This window comes from Phlebotomus argentipes, unplaced genomic scaffold (assembly GCF_947086385.1).
Source record: "Phlebotomus argentipes unplaced genomic scaffold, Phlebotomus argentipes genome assembly contig_2, whole genome shotgun sequence".
In the NCBI taxonomy this organism is placed as follows: domain Eukaryota; kingdom Metazoa; phylum Arthropoda; class Insecta; order Diptera; family Psychodidae; genus Phlebotomus; species Phlebotomus argentipes.
In genome coordinates, this window is record NW_026776162.1 from 4,915,218 (window position 1) to 4,935,232 (window position 20,015).

The following is a 20,015-nucleotide window of genomic DNA, read 5'->3' on the forward strand; positions in this document are numbered from 1 at the left end:
CTCGCAGATTCACCACTCGACGCCATCACAGTTTCCGCCATTGTTAGAATTTGTGGTTTTCAGACGAAAAATTCCTCATTTCCGATGATTGTGTGGGGCTGAAAGAGCCTTTTTCGAGTGCATCAGTGGGTGCTATTTGTGATCCACAGTGTACATTTCATCGAGTGTTGGGCATTGCTGCATTTTCCCGTGAGTTTTTCCATTCGAGAAAAATACCTCTTTTTTCACATCGCGGAGAGGTTCCGCTGTGAATAAAGCTGGGTGGTGTGCGCGTGTGTGCGTGAAGTGCGCCGTTTATGGGGGAAAAGAGTGGTGAGTGTGTGTTTGAGACACGAATAGACAACGTTTAGTCATGTTTTCGCTCTGTTCGCCGCTGTTCTGGCGTTGATTTCTTGCGGAAAATCATCCCTGGACGGCTGGGGCTGCAGTTGATGGCATGCTTGACCGGCAGGAGGGACTCTCGTGAGCGCTGGGTGGATTTTCATTGGGCTGGGAGAGGAACGTGGTGAATAAGTGTGAGTCGTGTAGGGAGTGTTGAAGAGCCCCGAAGTGCGCGTGTGTGCGTGGGAATATCGTGTAAATCCAGAGAAATGTGATGAAAATCATTTTTGCACTCATAAACGCCCTTTGGCGGTGTTTTTCGCGCAATTTGTCACATCGCGGGCGACCTTCTGGCCCATTAGAGGTGTTCCCGGTGGAGCGAAAGGGGTGGATTTCGTCTCGACTGCATACATATTGCACAGTAAATGGTTTTGCCGAGAGAGAGCGAGAGAGAATGACGCAGCATTGCTTGTGGCGTGAGTGAGAGCGCGACGGATGATGTTGTACATAGGAGCGCTCGCGAGAGCGAGAGAGAGAGAACGGGAGCACAGTCGGAGAGACATCAGAGGGCCGTTATATAAGTATTAAATTGTGTGACGACATGGATGAGGAAATAATGCAAATGTGTGAGACGCCAATCAATTATTTCGTCACAAAACGCTACTCCGCGCGCTTTTTCTCTCCCTCTCCGTGTGTTGGCTCCCAGCGGCCCCCGCGGAGGGCAATAGTTCACCGAAGAGAGAGAGATGATCACGTCTGCCCCCATCTCGCGCATTGTGGGGTGATTCTCCGGGCCCGCGAGGCAATTCAGCGGCTCAGTGGTGAAATTACAGCGTCCGGGAAGCTCTCGCGCGTCTCCTTCTCCCAAAAACCGCCTCTCGCGCGTGTGTGTGTGTGCGTGTTCACACGGTGGAGTGTGTGCGTGCGGTGGCTCTTTTTTTTGTCATGTCCGGATAAGATAAGTCTGCCGGCAAGCAAGCCGCCCTGCAAGAACTTTCCCCCGAAGTCCATACATATGTAGTGAGAGAGAAAGAGGCAAAAAATGTACCAAATATGATGCCAGAATGATTTCAGGTAGAGAAATGCTAAAGTGAGGTGCTAATTGCTGTCCTCTTTGCTTCCAGATACCACTTCGCGGAGGTCCAAAAGCGCGGTAAATATGGAATGAGTGTAGTGAAGTGGTCTGTGAAGGCTCATTCATTTATGGAGGGCTAAGAAGTGCCCCCTGAATTGGGCCCCAAAACCCTCGTGCTATTCCGAACAAGAGAGAGAGAGAGAGTGCGTGAAGAGTGAAGCGAGTGCAGTTTTGGAGCGCATCGTGCCAATCTGCCAGTGTTTTGTGTGAAGGGACTGAAAGAGAGACAGGCTCGTGGATCTCGTAAGTGTCCCCCTAGGATTTGTAGGTTTTAAGTGTTACAGAGCTGAAGAATATAAGAAAAGTCGAATGGGTGGATATTAAATGAATGGGCCTTCGTCGAACAGCTGCATCGGTTTTGGTGAGCGTCACAACGTCGTCATCCGATGTGGCCGCAATGGCACCCGCTCTAACGGAGCCCGTGACACAGAGTAAATTATCATCACCGGCAACAGCCGCCTCTCCCCATCCTGACATCCATTCGTCCACCAATTCCACCCTCGTGGATGACCATCAGAGCTACTATTCAGTGCGTCAAAAGTCGTCCGGGGTGGAAGTGAGCAGCGGCGCCGCCACCAAAGGGTCCTTCCAATTGGCATTTGTGGAGTCTGTCGGCATTGAGGCGTCGAATGGGCTGGCGGAGTCCGGTCCAGTGGATGATTCAACGCACATGGATCAGACAGTGGATGATAGGGGCGCACTAGGTGACACCAAGCCGGAGAAGGCGGCTGGGAAGGCGGCCGCGTCCTCATCTGCGGCCCCACAGACAGCGGGGGCGACCAAGAGTGGCGACTACATGAAGGAGAGTGCTGAGATTGAGCAATTCATGGGTGAATTGGCGTCGTCCAGTGACATTGATCTCTTTCAAGTCTTCAAGAGCTTCGAGAATGCCGCCCAGGCGGGCGATGGCCTCTGCGATCTGGTCGCCCCCTTTAACATCTTCGGCGATGATGTGATGAGTGTGGAGGAGGTGACGGCGTCGCAGCTGAAGGACAGCGACACCGTGCAGTTACGCCAGGAGATCGAGAAGCGACAGTATCAGATGCAGCGAAAGTGTGACTTCCTCCTGCGTCGCCTGAGGAAGCTGCAGGTGCGATTTATGGGGGCGCACGTGAGTGAGGAGATTGCCGGCCTGTTTGAGCACACATGTCGCCTGCTGAAGCGAAAGGAGCGCGATGGGGGCCCCAAGAGTGTTGTGAATCCGGGACAAGTGATAATTGATGTTGTGTCCACGGGGCAATTCATCCCACCGGCGGGCAGTGGTGTGGTGCAGAGTCAGCAGCAGCAGCCGGTGCCGCAGGAGAGCCCGAAGCCACTCAATCAGGTCGTTCTCAGGTCCTATCTCAAGCGCATTGAGAATGTGGCGCTCACGCAGAACTCCATGGCGCAGAAGAGGAGTGCAGCTGTCGTGATGCTGCCCGGTGGCAAGGGTTCGCCGGCAATTGGGAGTCTGCTGCCCAACTTGGAGGAAGTGTCCAGGGGTCAATTGGAGCACACATCGGGACTGCTGCGGACTGAACTGCGCGCTGTGGAGTCCGCCATGGACTCCGATGCCACCGCCACGAGTTCCGGTGGGGAGTCAGCTGATGAGCTGGTCAACTACACCAATCCCACACAGCAGACACTGTCGATGTAAGTTCTCCTCTTCTATTCTCTTTTTTTGTACCTCTCTTTGGCCATCCAATTGACTTCCTCTTTGCCAATTGTCACATTGTGAGAGGGTGATTGCGTACAAGCGCGACTGTGGCAAAAGACAGACGCAATGCATGAACAGAGAAAAAAACGCCCCACAACTTCCCAAGTTACACTCACGGTCGTTCCAGATGGCTTGAAAGTCTCTTTATGCTTATGATGCATAGTTTTTCGCACAGTGGCCATCAAATGTGTTAATATTTGATAAAGGATTACCTTTTTACTACACATCTAGACCGGTTATTCATGTACAATATATTGTTGAATAACAGTGAGAATTGACGCAATATGAGATCTCGCTCTTTGTTAAGAAAAATAGCTTATTTCTGAAGTAGAAGAAGAAAAAGAACATTCGAAGTATGTCAAGAAAGGTCACAATCAATATTAAGTTTGCAAGAATCTGTGCTTGGTTGTTAAGTTTGAAGAGCCCAAAAGTCGAAGACAATCACTCAAAGTGAAGTGAAGATGAGTTTTTGAGGACTTATAAGAAGAGAGAATCAATATAAATGAAAAATTGTATGACGATGAAATTGATGTTTTTTTTTGGCGAAAAGTTGCGTCTTTTAAGTGTTTTCGTGCAAAAATAACAACAGGGAGTGGTTTTGGTTCTTTAATAATGGGGCTTTCTCGTACAAGGATTTCAAGTTTCGTGAAACGCTAACCAATACTTTTTGCAAAGACAGTTAATTCTTTATTTTTAAGTGGAAATTAATTGGAAACTTTTGGCCTCTAACAGTCTAGATAAATGTGTGTTTTATCACGAAAACGACGCCATGAGTCAAAAATTAATTTAAATATTTGAGGATAAAATAAAAATTTTGTGTTTACTTAAGAATCTAGTGAAAAGTTAGATATTTCTGCCTGTAACTAGATTTAATTTAGGACAATGTCGTTATCAAGAGTCAGATAAGGTGCAACGAAATTGCGCATACGAATTTAGTGTTCGGTCATCACCCCTAAAAGAGCTCTGCATTGGTTTTTCACTCCTTTCTTTTATCTCCAGAAGTGTAAACAATTTCTCACTTAATCCTTTGAAAATTGAATTGTTTTTCTCGTCTTAATTGAAAAAGATCAAAAACTTACAGTTTCTCTCCCTTCACTTCGACACTTTGTGCGCTTCACGGTGAGAGAGAAGTGGTATTTCGCAATATCAGTGTAAACTTACTGACATTGTGGAGAGTTCTCGCGCGAAGAAAGTTTAAAGAGAGTGTGCTTCATTAGTGTTTGTTTCTTGACGCGCTTTGTGCTCTGATACTACATATGAATCCCTATGGGATTTCTCGTAAGTTGAGTTGCACACAGAGATATATTGCATATAGAGATGTATGTGAAAAGGGGGAAAGAAAGAAAGAAAAACGGGAATGCGGTGAGGAAAAGGATGACGCAAAAATGGTATCTCAAAAGAGTTGATGATTGAGAGGAAAAAGTGCACTTGCAATTGAAGAAAAGAAGAATTGTGAATGATGTTTTGTGATGCAGATAATTTTCATCCGAAAAAAAACACTGAAATTCTGTGTGCTCAATTGGCGTCAAATGATTTGTGAAGATAAAGAATTTTATGTGAGGCAATTCGGATGGAAAGTGCGTGTGAGATAAAAGGCAATTTTCCCTCATCGGTTCTTTGTCAGTCGCTTTAGATTTTCCATCTCAGTATCGATTGGCTTTAAAAATTGTATTATATTTGTTGGATATAACAGTCAATTGACGAATTCCAGCATAATTTCATTCTGGTATTCTTGATGGTATTCAAAATTTGTAATTGAATATCTAAAGAAGATTTGTGCCACTTGAGATATTATTATGATTACACTGCAGAGAATGAAACTTGGTCTTCACTCTAAAAGCTTAGCTGCTGTTCAGAAGCTCTAAGGTTTAATGATATGAATGTGGTTTGAGTTGGAATCTGCAATTTCAATTAGTTAACCAAATGATGCTGTCTAAATAGAGAGTGTGAGTTTATGCTGAATATTGCGTGTTTCACATAATTTTCACTATTGTCCTTCTCATTATTTTGCTGTATGTATATGAAATATGTGTACATTCAACAAATTAACTATGAGGTGACCCGACGTCATTTATTGCGCTATTTTTCACATTTGATTAAATTGTGTGTGGACCCACATGAGAGAAAGAGAGAGATAGAGAGAGAATGGATGAAGAATAAGAAGTAGTTTTTGAACTACATACAATTCATTTTTCTCTCTCTCCCTCGCTTTTCTATGCATGTTTATATCAATGGGAGGAATTGTGGGTGTACATGTGTAGTGTGTGACTACAAGTATTGATTATTTTCTCGTGTGTAACTGCAATGGAAGCAGCGTGACAGAGAGAAGATTATTTGTGCTAAAATGGAGATGGGAATAACACACAAAGAAATCACGATTTTGCTATGGGATTTTGGCTATAACAGCTCTCGGAAAAGAATGTTGTGCGAAAGAGAGGGGGTGATGAAAAAATGGGTGGTTTTTTTCCTTGCCATTTGACAAATATTGTGACGTGTGAAACACGGTAATTGCGTGTGATGAATGATAGAAGTTGGTGACTTGAAAGGACTTTAACCTACATTTGCACAGTGTTTATTTCCTTTTTCTCTTTCTCTCTCTCTCTTTCTCCTTGCACTTTCATTAGCAACTGGTGCTTGGTGAAAATGCAGTGGGAAATTTATATTGCAATGCCACAAATGCGTAATAGAAATGCAAATTGTTTCATAAACATTCGATAATCGTGATAAGGGTTTTATCAAGTGGAAGATAGCGTTGCTTGATAACAGAATATTTTCACTATGATGAAAAGTATTCTATAATCTTTGGAAAATGTCTAAAAATAATTCATGATTTATTTGAAGAAGTTTAATTGCATTTCACACTGAGTTTTTCTCCTCCAGAGAATCCTTGCAAAATGCCATTGAATGACCCTCTGTCTTTGGAATGCGTTCAATACGATGATGGTGACGTTTTTTTTCATCCTATTTCTAGCACAATAACGTTGAGGGATTTTGCTTTTACGCCAACGCTGAGATGTAATATCGGAATTTATGGTTATTCATTGTGAAGCTTTATCGTTTTATCCAGTGAAAATTTATATCCTTTCCATGAAAAAATAATTACTACATGGAATTTGATAAAAGTGCAGTAAAAATATTTTTTTTTTCATTCATTTTATTTTGTTTGGGATGCATTTTTTAATGATGCAATGAAAATTTGATATTTTATAAAAGCTCTTGCAAAATGTGAGATGACAAATGGAAAAAAAACGTGAAAATTGTAAACACAAGCCGAACAATGGTTTCGTGGCACAGTTGAAGATTCGCGAGAGTCATTGAAATGAAGGGTTTAATGTTTGCAATGTAGGGTAAATATAAGGTGGAAAATGCAACACTGTGTCGTATAATTTTCACAGAGTCTAATTGCTTAGCATGAGAGGAATTTTTCTCTGGAAAGTGCACAGCTTAGCAGTAAAATCAATGCATAGAAAAAAAAATGTTTGTAAATTTTATTATCGTCACAGTACAATTCCATATGTGCATTTGTGTTGTGCAAAATTATTTATTATATTTTTGATGTATCACCAGATTTACAGGTTTGATCACACAAAAATCTAATGGTTTTTTATGGAAAAAAGAGAGTTTATTATTTACAAATGGAAAATTTTTCGCTAAACAATTTTAGTTGAACAGCAAAGTTGACAGACTTGCTGAACGATGAAAAAAATCATTCGTGGTTAAAGCTTAATTGATAAAGCAAGAAAAAAAAACGCTGAAGCAGTATGAGAAAGATGAATCATTGCTTTCCACGGGATGTTTATGGTTTTGTGAGTGTTTCTTTAATTATTACATTCTCGGTGTGATGACAAATCTATTGTACGTAAGTTTTTGGAGTACGTGTAGGTGAAAATATAGTCCATAAATCGAACGATTGTGACTTTGACACGATATAAGAAGACTTGCGAGAGACTTTTAAGAAGGGGGGCAAACGAGGGCACGCAAATGTTTGTCGAATTCATTGATTAGATTGAATGGGCGAAAGCTATTTCTATGTTCTCTTTTTGTCTTTCTTTTTGCACACATTCTTTTTTTTACTGTATTTAAAGAGTCGCGAAGTACGTTGTGATAACATTGTATTTGGCATGTCTGACTATTATACAAATGCTTCCTCGATATGGCACATTTCACGCAAATTTAATTAAAAGAGCTTTGAATAGTTTGAATGGAAGAGCATTTTAGCAAAAACACATATTAAGTGGAATCATGCAGTACGACTTCCCTTGTTAATCCCATTAAGGAGAGGAGAGTCACAAAGGGAGAAGAAAAGTGGGGAGAAAAAGCTTATCTTGAGAATATGGAGTCATTCAGAAAGGTATTTCATAAGCCAATGACACCATCACTGAAGGATGTGAGGAGTAAGTTTTCTTCTTTTTTTTATAAACAGCAACAAAAAGCGGCCTGTTCATGGCTTGTGGAATTAAGTTGTTGTAGGCTAAGCATGAGAAAACCACGATTATGTGCGTGTGTCATGATAATATATACTCAATTCTATAGGGAGAGAGAGAAACAGAGAGAGAGGAGTTGTGTATGGAGAAGTGTGAGCTTTGAATTACTAAATGGACATATTGACCTCACCTGGTTAAAAGTTCAGGGGGCGATAGAAGAGGAGGCGATAAGAGAAGAAGAAAAAAAAAGTGGTAATATTCAAGTGTTTATGTATGTGAGATATTCTGCTGAAAATAGACTAAAATTTCCGTCATTCACCACACATTGCTGCTCGCTCACAGTGTTGATTTTCCCCCGTGAAAATGGGATTTGAGCGCATTTGGGAGGGAAAAAAAGCAGTGGCAGAAAGTGTCGAAGATGAATTGTGGCAGAATTTAATGGTATTCTCATATTAATTCTATGGGCGCTATTGGTATTTCAAGGTTGGGCAGGAGTGCTCTGTGGAGCAGTGATTTGCACACTGTTGAATAATATTATCCAACAGGGGAAAAAAAGCGTTTGCTGAAGAATTGGTCGTGAATGTTTTTTTGTGTTGTTCTTGTGCCTTTTGCTTTGATACACACGTTCACGAAAGGCACAAATAGCAAATATATAGCGGTGATTTAAGTAAATATGAAGTGACTGATTGATGTGTTCATATGATGAAGAGATTGTTTTTATGATGCGAAATGATAATGCTTATGATAGAGTAGTGTTACATCAAGATTGAGTACGCGTGTGAGTGTGGAAGGCATTGGCAATTTCTCATGATAAAACTTGTGTGCTGAAAAGATGTAAAAATGCTTTGAGAAAGCATATTTTTCTACCAAAAAGAAATCAAAGAGTGAAATTTTTGGCTCAAAGCCACATTTGAGAATACTGTTGCATTGTAAAGTAATAAAGCAAAACTGTTATTTGAGCTTTAACATCAAATGTTGACGAATGCTTGAAGTGTGATCATTTTGGCTTCTTTTTCGAAGAAGTGTTTAAAGAAAATGATGTAATAACTTACATATTTCTCAAAAGGATTTTCCACTGCAATTGTAGTTATATTTTCAATGAATTCTCACAAGAAACCATTTATTTTTTCATGCAATTGACTCTGACGATGAAATAATGTCAATGACAGTGGTTTTCTTCAAAGAGACGAAGTCGCAACAATATTTAATGAGAGTGCACAAAACCACAGTGAATTGACACATCATGGAAATGCACATTATCAAGACTTGTGATGCATATTATGTCTTCTTCTCACATTACAGAGCAAAGCGGGCAGCGTGGAGATGGTCGAAGGATCGTGCCGCGATTGCGACGCGCTGGAGTTGGCTTCTTGCTCAAATCTCGGATCTGGAGTATCGCATAAGGCAGCACAATGATCTGCAGAATCAGATACGCAAGAGCAAGGGCGCAGTGACATTCGAGGAGCCACCGCCGCAACACTCAGTCAATGGCTATCGAGGTGTTTTGCCGGGCAATTCCAAGGCGACGACGGACGCTGAAGATGGTAGCACACCGAATGGTGCCTACGATCAACAGTCTGGCAGTTCGAGTCGCACAAGACCTTTTCAGAGGAGTGGCTTTAAGAAGCGAAAACTCCTACAAACAGCAAATTTGCACACGATCTCAAAGAAGGCCGCAAGATCAAGGTGAGACTTTTACAGCATTATATATAGGCTTAATTGTGAGAGACAGAGAAAGAGAGAGAGATTGATGGAGAGATGCTAACGAATGGTTTCATGTTTTTGGTCATATTTCTTTTAGCACTGTCAAATGTGGTTGTCAGTGGCCAGTTCATCCTTGTGCGCTCTGTACAGGACGCCAAGATCCAACAGCACCCAGAGACCTGCCCGACATGATGCCAGTGTCGGATAGAGTGGCACTTCTGGATCCATGCTATCATCCAGTTCTCAGTTTCCCAGAAGGTGAGTTGAATTGAGTGTTGATATGATGCGTGTGTTTCTGAAATGTGTCGCTAAAAGATATTGCAGCGACAGTGCAATGATTTATCCATCAATTACTCTCTTTGCGCTGCTAATGAGATGGAAAGGGGAGAAATATTGCGTGCTCAACAGCAGCAGCAAATATGACAATAATAATACATGTGTGTAAACTAGATTGACAAGCGTGAAGCCACGAGGTTGTTCTTCTAAACTAGTTTTTGCAACAATATAATTTTCCTACCCTGTTGTTTCGCCTGGAGAGCGTGAAAGAGATGGTGAGACAGAGAGACGCGAAAGAAAGATGCTGCGTTATTATGTTGAATTAGTCTCCAATCAATTCTGTGTAACGTAACGACGTGTGTGGATGAGAGATGAGAATTTGCATCAATACATTTTTTTTTCTCTCCAGATATTCTGTTGAGGAAATATGTATATACATAAATGGGACGAGGAGGAAATGATTGAGTGTGTAAAATGGCAGAATGTTAAGAGCAATTTCACTAGATAATTGATTTCACCTTTTTTCTGCTCTCTTTTTCCCGTGAATACATATTACATCGTGTGAAAGTGTTGACTATGGGAAAATGTGTAAGGAAAAAATTGATTTACTCTATACACAAATCCAACGTGAACATGTTGATGATGTTAGCAGAAAAAGAGTTGTGTGTATAAAGGGGTAGAAATGAGAAGAGATTTGTACTTTTTTTTCCCCTCTAAACATGTGAGAATTGAAGAGAATGTTGTTAACTAAAGCTGCCTTTTTTGTGTTTTCTTGTATTTGCAGACGTCTCTCAAAATATCCACTTTGAATCTGTACTGCGAATACCGGAGTGGCAAGTGAAGGTGGTGAGATGCACGACCAAAGCGCCATTGAAGAGTGCGACGACCACGCCAAAGGCGTCAATTTTGCGTGAGGATCGTGTGAAGCAGAAGCAACATCGACTGTATGATGAGCCGGCACGGAAGCTCGGAAGAAAGTTTTCTCAGGGACTCGTCACAAATAGTACGTGTGTTGCCAAGTTGCGCACAACAAATTCTTTATATTTGATGATATATAGACAGCGAGAGAGAGAGAGAGAAATGTGTGTATTTCATTCACTAAATCATACTTGTTGTTGTTATTGTTATAGGAATTAAGAAGGCAAAGGCGCGACGTGCTCTTCATGGGAAATATTCGCAGTTGCTGAAGCATCATAAGAATCGTAAGGTGGCTGGAACGAAACCATCATCAACATCGGGCTCAGATACGGCTGGTTTGCATCATGATATCGAAAATGGACTGCCACGCAGTAAAAATTCATCACCCACACTGAATTCATCATACAAACATGAGAGGTAGAGTAGATTGTATTGATTTTCCTTTTTATTGTTGAGGAGCAACAAAACACTGACACTTTAATTACTTTCTCTCAATCCAGATCGGGATATTCAGATCTACGCCGGAATCGAAATTCCTACGACATTGATAACATTGTAATACCATACAGTGTTGCAGCGGCGACAAGAGTTGAGATTCTGCCGTATAAAGAAATTCCAACGCCAAAGTGAGTTTTAATCATTAAAATCATATCAATGTTTCAGTGGTTATAAATACATTTTCGTTTTTTCTTTCTCTGCAGATGGAAAGTTGTACAGGAGAAGGACTTTGTGGTTGAGGTTGAGAATGAATCTAGTCAAACGGATTTGCAGATTGAAAGTGAAGAGACACTGAATGATGCAATCTCGTCGAAGCATGAGCGCTCTCTGCTCGATGAGAGGAAGAAGTTCTCGACATTCTTGAAATTTCCATACAGTACTAGATCACGTGCCAATCGACGAATCGACAGTCGAGCTGAGTCGAGCGGTGCAAATACCCCAGACCCGACCTCACCGAGTGTTGCTGTAGATCAAGAGGTGAGAATGCTGAATGATTTTATTTTATATTGCCATGAAAAGAAGATGTATGCATTCTTGAGTGGTTGCTAATGGATTTTTCTTTTCTTTCGCACAGTCCATACCATCTCCTGCCTGTCCATCCACTCCGCTAACACCACTGGAGCATGGCGAAGGAGCAACTGACACCATTTCCACCCCAACAGGTAATGAAAAGAAGTGGTTTAGCGAATCAGTCATATTTATTTCTAGTTTATTTGTTTTGCAATTTGATCTTTGATGAGTGAAGAAATTTCACAGGGTCAGATGAGAATTTTATCTGGTTTTTTTTTGTGGGCGTGGGGAAAATTGTGTGATACAATGAGAATTTGTGACATGATATCACATTGTTAATGGGAACAAGGAGAATGTTTATATCCTAAGCGATAGTATAAATTATGCAAGTATCTGAGAAGTGTGTTTGCAATAATGCTTTGAAGAACTCACACAACAAGAAGAAGATAAGGAATTTGTTAAGTAGCTTACAGTTGAAATCTTCACAGAGTTTCCCAACAAAATAGTAAATTCTGAGTGTGAAAATGGACAAAAGTTAATTTCAATCAACTAAAGCGAGAGAATAACAAATGGATAATTTACGCTCATTATCACAAATAGATACTAAAAAATAGTTTTCTTCACACCATGACAAATTGTCTTACTCACAAAGCTCTCAGGGAAATTGTATTTAAATTGATAGCTTCTTTTTTTCATATCTTTAATGAATTTTTGCTAATAAAATCACTGTTTTCTGTATTGCATTTGCAGCGCCCATCCCAAATCCACTGTCCAATTCGACGCTGCTGCGCTCTGAGAGGCGTCGCACGACATCGCTGAGATTGCTGACGAGAGATCGCGATGGTGGCGGTGGTGGATCGCTGGACAAGGATGCGCGGCGCAGCAATACGCCGGATCTGAAGGAAGTTAGTGTCCTTGTGAGGAGGTTGTCTTTAAGTGAGCTAAAATCATATTGCATCATTTTAGACAATTCCTCCGTATGAGTCGCTGGTGTTCCCACTGCCGGATGACATATACGAGGCGATGCTTCAGGCAATGCCGACAGATCACTTAGTGAAAGAGTGTGTGGGTGCAAAGAGGCTGACGTGCAAAGCTACTACTGCTGCTGCTGGTCACACATCGTCAATGGGCGCAATTCTCAATGAGAGTGAATCGAATACGCTGATGGACAATATACTTGATATTGATTCTGATGCCGAAACGGATTCTGTCATCTCGGCCACAGCGGAGGAGGATCCAAATGATCCTGAGTGGTTTGTCGAGGCGCACGAGCGGCTGTAGGAATGCGGGGTGTGGTTGATTTTGTGACGCGCGATACTAAGGCAAACCCAGAGAAAGGAGGAGAGAAGAGCCATTTAATTTAAGGTGATAGAGAGGAAACCCACTTTTGATGAAAGTTATAATAACATGGAGAGGAGTTGTATTTTTTCTGTATGAGAGAGAGGGAGAAAGAGCTTCTTTTCTTCTTTCGGTACTCTTGTTACGTGTAATCTCACGATTATAGGATGTCTGATAATGCAAGACAGTCTGTAAGTTTTCCAGAGAGAGAGTGGGTTAACATTTAGCTTTGAATGGGGACGTGTAGTGTGTAGTTTTCCACCTGAGTTTCTTCACACAGTTGCATTGAGTTCTTGATAGGCAAATATATAACACAGAAAAACCCTTGAATTATTGCAGAATTTTTCACAGCAAAAATGACGACAAAACTGAACTATGATATAACTTGATTTATCGCTTAGTTGACGATTATGATGGATTTTTTTCAAAACAATGATAAAGACACAGAAATTGCCATTTTTGGTGAACTTTCAGTGGAATTAATTAAAGTATAACAAAAATAAAATAAAAACATGTTGGAATACACTGCCAAACCCCGAATTAAATATATATAAAAAGGTCTCTAAATGAATGCGAAATATATAGGAAAAAAAATTAATAGAGAATACCATTCAATAAAAAAAATCTTTTCGTTCTTTTTTTTTAAATGTAGAAATTATATTCTGAAGTATAAAAAGAGAAGAAGAAAAAAATGTAACTATTGTTGGAATTACTTGTCTTTAGATTGGGGAGAATAAAAACTTTTTATAATGGAGAAAGAGAAACACATGAAAAAACATACACTGTAAATAGATTTATGATGTAAGAGAGAGTGAAGAGAAGAGAGATGCATAGAATTCAAGTGAAGGAAAAATGATCTTTTTATTGAGGAGAGAAGAAGTGCATGTGAGAGGAAAAAACCATACCAGTACCCCAAATTTTCGTTTCACTTCTGTCTTTGGCTTTGAACACCTTCCCCAAACTTGTGTGGACTTTTTCACGTGGAAGAGGACACTGCGTGCATGCGTGCGTGAGGAGAATAGAGGAGTGAAGGAAAGGCGCAAGATTGAAAATTATTGAGAGGTTTTATAGCTGAGATAATAGAAAATAGGACGAAAATACAGTGAAAGTGCATTGTAATTAGGATGAGAGAAAGCACTTAAGCATTACTGAAAAATGGGAAGAAAAATGTACACAACATAGAGACTGTTTGACGAGAGAAGACGATTGGGAAATTTGGAGAAAATTCGATGATCAGAGAGAGTAGAAGATTGATAAAAATGGAACCGTGATGGATTCTCGTATTAAATCTTAAATAACAAGAAAACAAAAAGCATTGTAAAACACTTTCTAATGTCACTTTTGTTCAGGTGGATGAGGAGACTGTGTTCTTCTCAATATCCTCTGAAGTATGAGAGCGAGAGAGAAAGAAAAAAGTATGTAGTGAGAAGACATTTCGCTATTTATCTCAAACTTAGAACAATGATATTTAATGCAAACAAAAAAAAATGTATTCCACTAAAATATATCGTGAAGATTCTTCGCATTAAAACTGAGTGTAATAAGAGAGAATTTTAAACAAATTGATTATCCCACAAAAAAAATGAGAAAAAAGATGAAAAACATACTAATGTAAAACTTATACTCTGTGAAAAGAAGTAATTAACACAATTAATAAGGGTCCCTTCGTGCAGTTGGTGAATTAACAGGAGAGAAAGAGAGAGAGAGAAGAGAATTGCTTCGTGGAAATACACTCATTTTATACTACTTATTTAATAAGCTTTCTCTGGCTTCCTTTTTTCACTTTTATAAGTGATGAAATTCAGTTTAAAAAAGAAATGTGGCTTAGTACAAAATGCTTCTAATAACGCCTCAATTCCATGATTATCCATTAACTGCAAAAAAGACTACATTTTATTCCCTTCCAGGCAACTTCTCTCTCTCTCTCTCACTCTCTCCGTTCTGCTGAAGGCAAATTTTCATCCCTTGATTTGCTTATCGTCTATTTTTCACGTCTTTTTTTATATTATTATTTTGTAAGAAAAGGTATATAAAAGAGAGAAATAATTAAAAATTATCTTCACCAAATAGTAGAATTTATTGCGAGTAAATACAAAAAAAAGAGAGAAAAATGTAGTGCTGTAAGATTTTTTTATGTGTAAATGTTGAACAAGTCTTTTTTTCTGCGAAAAAAATACACGTGTAAATAGATTAGGGTTTTTTTTCAAAATGTATCTTTGATGATAGAGACCTTAGAGATGGAAATAATAATGTTTTCATTTTTGTATGCTACGGTTTTAGTTGCTTTGTACGCTCCCATCATCGCGCCACCCTTTTTTTTCTTCTTCCATTTGTTTTTTGTAATAATGTACATTTAATAGGTTTTCTTTTTGACTTCATTCTCGAAACAGGAGAAAAAAAAATCAGAAATTGCTTTTCATTCAGCCTCATGTAATATCATTTTAGGAGTATATATATATTTCTATGTATTAAAGGTGAAAAATAAGGAAGAAAAAAAATCAGAGAAAAATATAGGACTTAAGATGATGTAAAGTAAATAAGATTCTAGCAACTGCTAATGTAATAACTATTCGTAAATTTACCAAGAAATTAATTTTATTACTTGTTACACTTTTAGGTTTGTAAGTCTCATTTTTAAGTTTATCTTGAGAATAAAGAAGAAAAAAAAACGTGTGAAGTGAGAGAAAAAAATGTGTGAAATTCTGGGGAGATTATTAAATGATATATAAAAAACAACCGACAAAAAACTCTCGTGATTAATTTTGCTTCGAATGAAAAAAATTGCTGCAACAAAGAATATCCAAGAAAACGCCACACGAGACGTTTCTTTATTTTGCCTAAATAAATTCCGCGCTTGGCGAGACATCAATTTTTCTAAACAGGATTTCAATATGAATTTGAACACTGAAATTTAAGGACGAAAAAATCAATTGACATGAAACTTTTCGCTTGTAATAAACTTCAAACAAAAAAAAAAAAACATGAATGAACGGTTGATAAAATCTATTAATGAAATACACCCTCTAAAATCAACAGAAATGTTTATTATATATTGAAGAAATATAATAATGAATATATAAAAAGGTAAAAAAAAATATTTTTAGTAAAATAAAGAAACTTAAGAAATCAAGAAAAAAATTCTCTTTGAATTCACAACAACACTGGATTTTTCACTGCATTATCGACTTTTTATATCATCGGGAAAAGTATTTCCCACGGAAATATGCTACTTCTAAAAAGGTAAGTTTTCAATGCTATTCTAGACCGAGAAAGGATTTTTCGGTTTTTTTCCAAAGCCTCAAGAGTGAAACACATGGTAAATAACTATAATTCCAAGCATCGTGTGGTTTTTAGGAGGCAAAACATCACGAAATTCTCTTATAGTAAAGTGGATACTTTGCGAGGTTGTGCAATGTAGCCTTGCGTGTGGTTTTGGGGGAATTTCTCACGCCATCCCATGAAAAGTAACACAAAGACTTCAAAGTGTATGAAACTCTCTGAGAGATCATAAAACGTCGATATGTGAGACAATATTTCTCTAAACTCAGCCTCAAGTTGAAGGAACTCTCATCTCACACTCTTCTGCGCTCTCGCAGAATTCAAGACTACCGAAAATATTGGATCATCGGAAAAAGAAAAGGATTGCAGCATTGCGTCCTTCGCTGAAGCTGGGAATCTGCGAGCAAAACTGCCGAAGAAGTGAGCGAGCAAATCGAAAGTGTGTCGCTTTCGATTTCACTTTAGCTCCGGCGTCCAGCGTCGTCGCAGTGCAGCCTCCCCATCGTCCTCGTTTCGCGTCCTGCGGCAGGAGTGCCGAGGAATGCGGCCGCTGCTATGGGCGCCTGTCTCTGCATTCTCAAGCGAAATACTATTCACGAACGCTTCCCGGCCAATACATCGGCACTCGCGTCACCGACACCGAGGGCGCCTCCGTGGTGGTTGAGCGGGAAAGCGCTCGGCTGCCGGCGCGCCTGCCATGCTGCACGCCTGGTCGGCAGAACCAAATTTTCGTGACACCACTCATTGCCGTTTCTTTCGCCGCCTCTTGAAAAACTCCCGTGGTCTATCTTCTTGTACAAATCGAAACGACACGATATCGCTCTTAATTCACCATCTCTGCTCTCTCGCTCTCCAGCCCGACGTCTCGCTCTGTCGCACGCGAGCGCGGAAAATATTTTGGCGGAAAATCCACAGACATCACTCGTGATTGCAATTCTCACAAAACTTAGACGGTTAATCATCTCAAGTGCATTGGAGACTGAAGAAGTGAACAACGTGTGGCTAAACAGCGATTTGCATGCTCATTTCCATTCCACAACTGACATGACGTCAAGTCAGCCGCAATTTCTTAACACTTTGTATAATTTATGCAATAATTCGCCTTGAACTGCCTGAAAACACTCAAATACATACTCATAATTACACAACTTTCAAAATGCGTACTATGAATGATAAACTCTCTAAGTCTTTTAGTGTGTTTTGATCCCCCCAATTTATGCTTTTCTTTCAAACTTTTGATATGATAAAAAAAGTTCTCTTTTCGCCTCTCGACTGCAATCAATGCTTCGGATTACAATAGAAGCATTTTATCATAATTGTTATGTTTTCATACGGAGAAATTAAATCATAAACAAATTATGCTTCGCGCTACAATTGCAATTGGAGTTGCAGATGAATTTTTAGCAGAAAATAGCATAAATTCCCAATCAAACACAGAAATGTTAAACTTTAAATATATAAAAGTTTAATATTCGAAATGAATAAGAAAGAACATTCCTTTCTATTCTCGCTAAAACAGTGTTTTAAAGTTTTAAAACGATACCACAATGTGTAAGAGAAGAAACATAGCAAAAAAATTGTGAAATTTACCTAAATTAGTTAAATTTAATAATATAACTAGTAAATCCGTAATAAAAAGAATTTACTGCAAACATCATTCATGTTCATACTTCAAACTCAGAGCCACAATTGGAGATGGATCCATCTTTGCACATTATTCTGCAGTTTCCGATCTGTCATTCTGCATTTTAATCCTTACGTTTGTAACTCAGAATAACCAAGGTGTGTGTTGAACCAATATAATACATTTTTTACATATCTTGTGTAACTGAGAAATGATCCAAATATCTTTAAATAGTTCAATAATAATAAATCTAATCCTTTCTACATTTCTAAATAATAAAAACCACAGAATTATCTCTCCTTTGCTTGCATTGATGAATTTAACATATTAGCAAATATTTTGATCTGCAAACAAAATATGTTTTGAAAATGCTTCCCCATTGACAAAGTGTCATTTCACCCTCACAATCATCGCAATCCGCTTATCTTGTTACAGGATTAAAGTCAGAATGAAGAGGCGACAAATTTCACGGAGAAAACTTTTGGAGAAAAACACAACAAATTTCATCCCTAATTGCTCTCAATTTTGCGATGCCCTTCGCCATATATTAACTAAACGGAACTAATTCGAAATGCACCACTGCGAAATTGAGAGGGACGAAGCGCGCCCCTTTTTCACACCGCACACAAAGGAATCCCGACGGACTGGAGGCAAGAGGGTGTGCTTAACTTTTAATATTGTGTCATATTTGTCATCTTTATTAATAAATTTGACTCCTCTATTAAACATGTGTGCATTTTCACATGATTGCTGTTGGAAAAGGCACCAATTATAATTCAATAATTGTGAATTTGGGCAATAATTGGCGCATGTTTTATGTCAAAGATGGAATGTTTTTGCAGAAGATTTGTCAAAATGCTCCTTTGAATGGGAGAATTAAAATTTTACAGACATTTCCGGTGAAATTTAATAAAATCCGGGGATATTTCATTCTTCTCCCCTCAGTTTAAATCACTGTACAAGTGCAACTCACCCTCACACCATTCATCTTCCTCGTCCACTTGCCGTGCCAGACACTCCTGTGAAAATGGTGGAAAACTCCGCCTCAATTTCCACCAATCACAGCCACGGAAGCTGCCACATCTCTTCAGGACATTCGCAGAATCCCTCCGACGGAATCTCAACCGCAGTAGTTTAAGTTCCTTCCGAAGAATCACAACATCTGAAAGGATTGCAGTGCTTGAGGATTTGTCCTGTGATTTTTTTTTTGTAATTGCCTCTAAATATTGTGGAAAATGGCGGTGTTTCACGGTGAAAATTGGGACAATGTCAATGGAGTATGTGATCTAAATTGCTTTTTGATACCCTGAAAGGCTTCTATTATGCCCAATTGTTCCTTTACTTGATTTGGCCGCCCCGAAATGGAACTGGAAGCAGCATCCGGAGCCACCATTCATGCCCGAAGTGTCGCCCTTCACGCCAATCTGGCCACACCAGGACGCTCCGCCACCGATAGTCTCTTACCCAGACCTGATAGCCGGATTTCCGTGCTCAGATTTGGGTAAGTATCGTAAGTGTTCTCCATCTAGCAAATTTCTACTGTTTTTTTCATGCAAAATTTCAATAAATTCTCTACAATCGCGTGTCTCACGAAAAAAAAGCAATTTGGCCACGATCTCAAGTCTCGGGACTTGTAGGTCAGCGTCTGTCCCCACGAAGTGGTCATCCAGCACCCAATGGCTCCACCAAAAAGACCCGACGGCGCGTAGCTTCCCTGGCACAGCGTCGAGCCGCCAACATTCGCGAGAGACGAAGGATGTTCAATCTCAATGAGGCTTTCGATAAGCTCAGACGAAAGGTAGAATTGGTACTCCTTTCACATAAGATTCCTACCAAAATCTTTGCCTAATCCACGATCTTTCTGGCCAGGTGCCAACATTCGCTTACGAGAAGCGCCTGAGTCGCATTGAAACTCTCCGACTGGCCATCACTTACATCAGCTTCATGACGGAACTGCTGAACGGAAGTCCCGCCGGCCATGAGACTCGCTCGCCGGACATGTATCCACCGCACCTCACGCACGCCCACGTCCACCCGCCACTGCAGAGGGACTACCTGTCGACCTACGGCGGTCACAGCGGGTAAGAAGGGCACCTCTGAGTATGCAAATCAGGTCGATTTCCCACCATCATTCAACATCATAAGCGCTCAATCATTCTTCTTCCACATTGTAAATCGTTTCAGTTGTTAATAAAGAGATTAATTAACACAGAACAGTTGAACTGCAGCAACGTCAATCGGTGTCATTTGAATGATTGCCGCTAATTTATAGAAGAATTAGCTGCAATTGAA

The 20,015-nt window shown here is 39.9% G+C and overlaps 2 protein-coding genes across 3 annotated transcripts; both read left to right on the plus strand.

Annotated features, from left to right (window-relative positions):
• Positions 1 to 17: 17 nt before the first annotated feature.
• Positions 18 to 15,800, plus strand: LOC132265333 (KAT8 regulatory NSL complex subunit 1). Of its 2 annotated transcripts, none has more exons than XM_059765932.1 (12): positions 18 to 312; positions 1,446 to 1,699; positions 1,804 to 3,088; positions 8,879 to 9,262; positions 9,378 to 9,538; positions 10,341 to 10,559; positions 10,687 to 10,891; positions 10,975 to 11,100; positions 11,176 to 11,449; positions 11,547 to 11,634; positions 12,233 to 12,387; positions 12,449 to 15,800. In XM_059765932.1, exons 3-12 carry the CDS (start codon positions 1,854 to 1,856, stop codon positions 12,761 to 12,763), a joined length of 3,162 nt encoding a protein of 1,053 aa, XP_059621915.1. In that variant the 5' UTR covers positions 18 to 312; positions 1,446 to 1,699; positions 1,804 to 1,853; the 3' UTR covers positions 12,764 to 15,800. The 2 variants fall into 2 exon arrangements, with proteins under 2 accessions (XP_059621915.1, XP_059621916.1); XM_059765933.1 differs by having other exon boundaries at positions 18 to 189.
• Positions 12,988 to 19,962, plus strand: LOC132264925 (protein Fer3-like). The gene is made up of 5 exons (XM_059765264.1): positions 12,988 to 13,011; positions 16,565 to 16,755; positions 19,037 to 19,224; positions 19,361 to 19,521; positions 19,593 to 19,962. Exons 1-5 carry the CDS (start codon positions 12,988 to 12,990, stop codon positions 19,806 to 19,808), a joined length of 780 nt encoding a protein of 259 aa, XP_059621247.1. The 3' UTR covers positions 19,809 to 19,962.
• Positions 19,963 to 20,015: the final 53 nt, after the last annotated feature.

Bases quoted from the DNA above. Each gene is read 5' to 3' on its own strand.
- LOC132265333 (XM_059765932.1), top strand. From the start codon at position 1,854: ATGGCACCCGCTCTAACGGAGCCCGTGACACAGAGTAAATTATCATCA. The intron at 9,539-10,340 runs GTGAGTTGAATT...TTGTATTTGCAG, and splicing joins AGTTCTCAGTTTCCCAGAAG to ACGTCTCTCAAAATATCCAC. The intron at 10,892-10,974 runs GTAGAGTAGATT...CTCTCAATCCAG, and splicing joins TCATCATACAAACATGAGAG to ATCGGGATATTCAGATCTAC.
- LOC132264925 (XM_059765264.1), top strand. From the start codon at position 12,988: ATGTCTGATAATGCAAGACAGTCT. The intron at 13,012-16,564 runs GTAAGTTTTCCA...ATTTCACTTTAG, and splicing joins CTGATAATGCAAGACAGTCT to CTCCGGCGTCCAGCGTCGTC. The intron at 16,756-19,036 runs GTGGTTGAGCGG...ATACCCTGAAAG, and splicing joins ACACCGAGGGCGCCTCCGTG to GCTTCTATTATGCCCAATTG.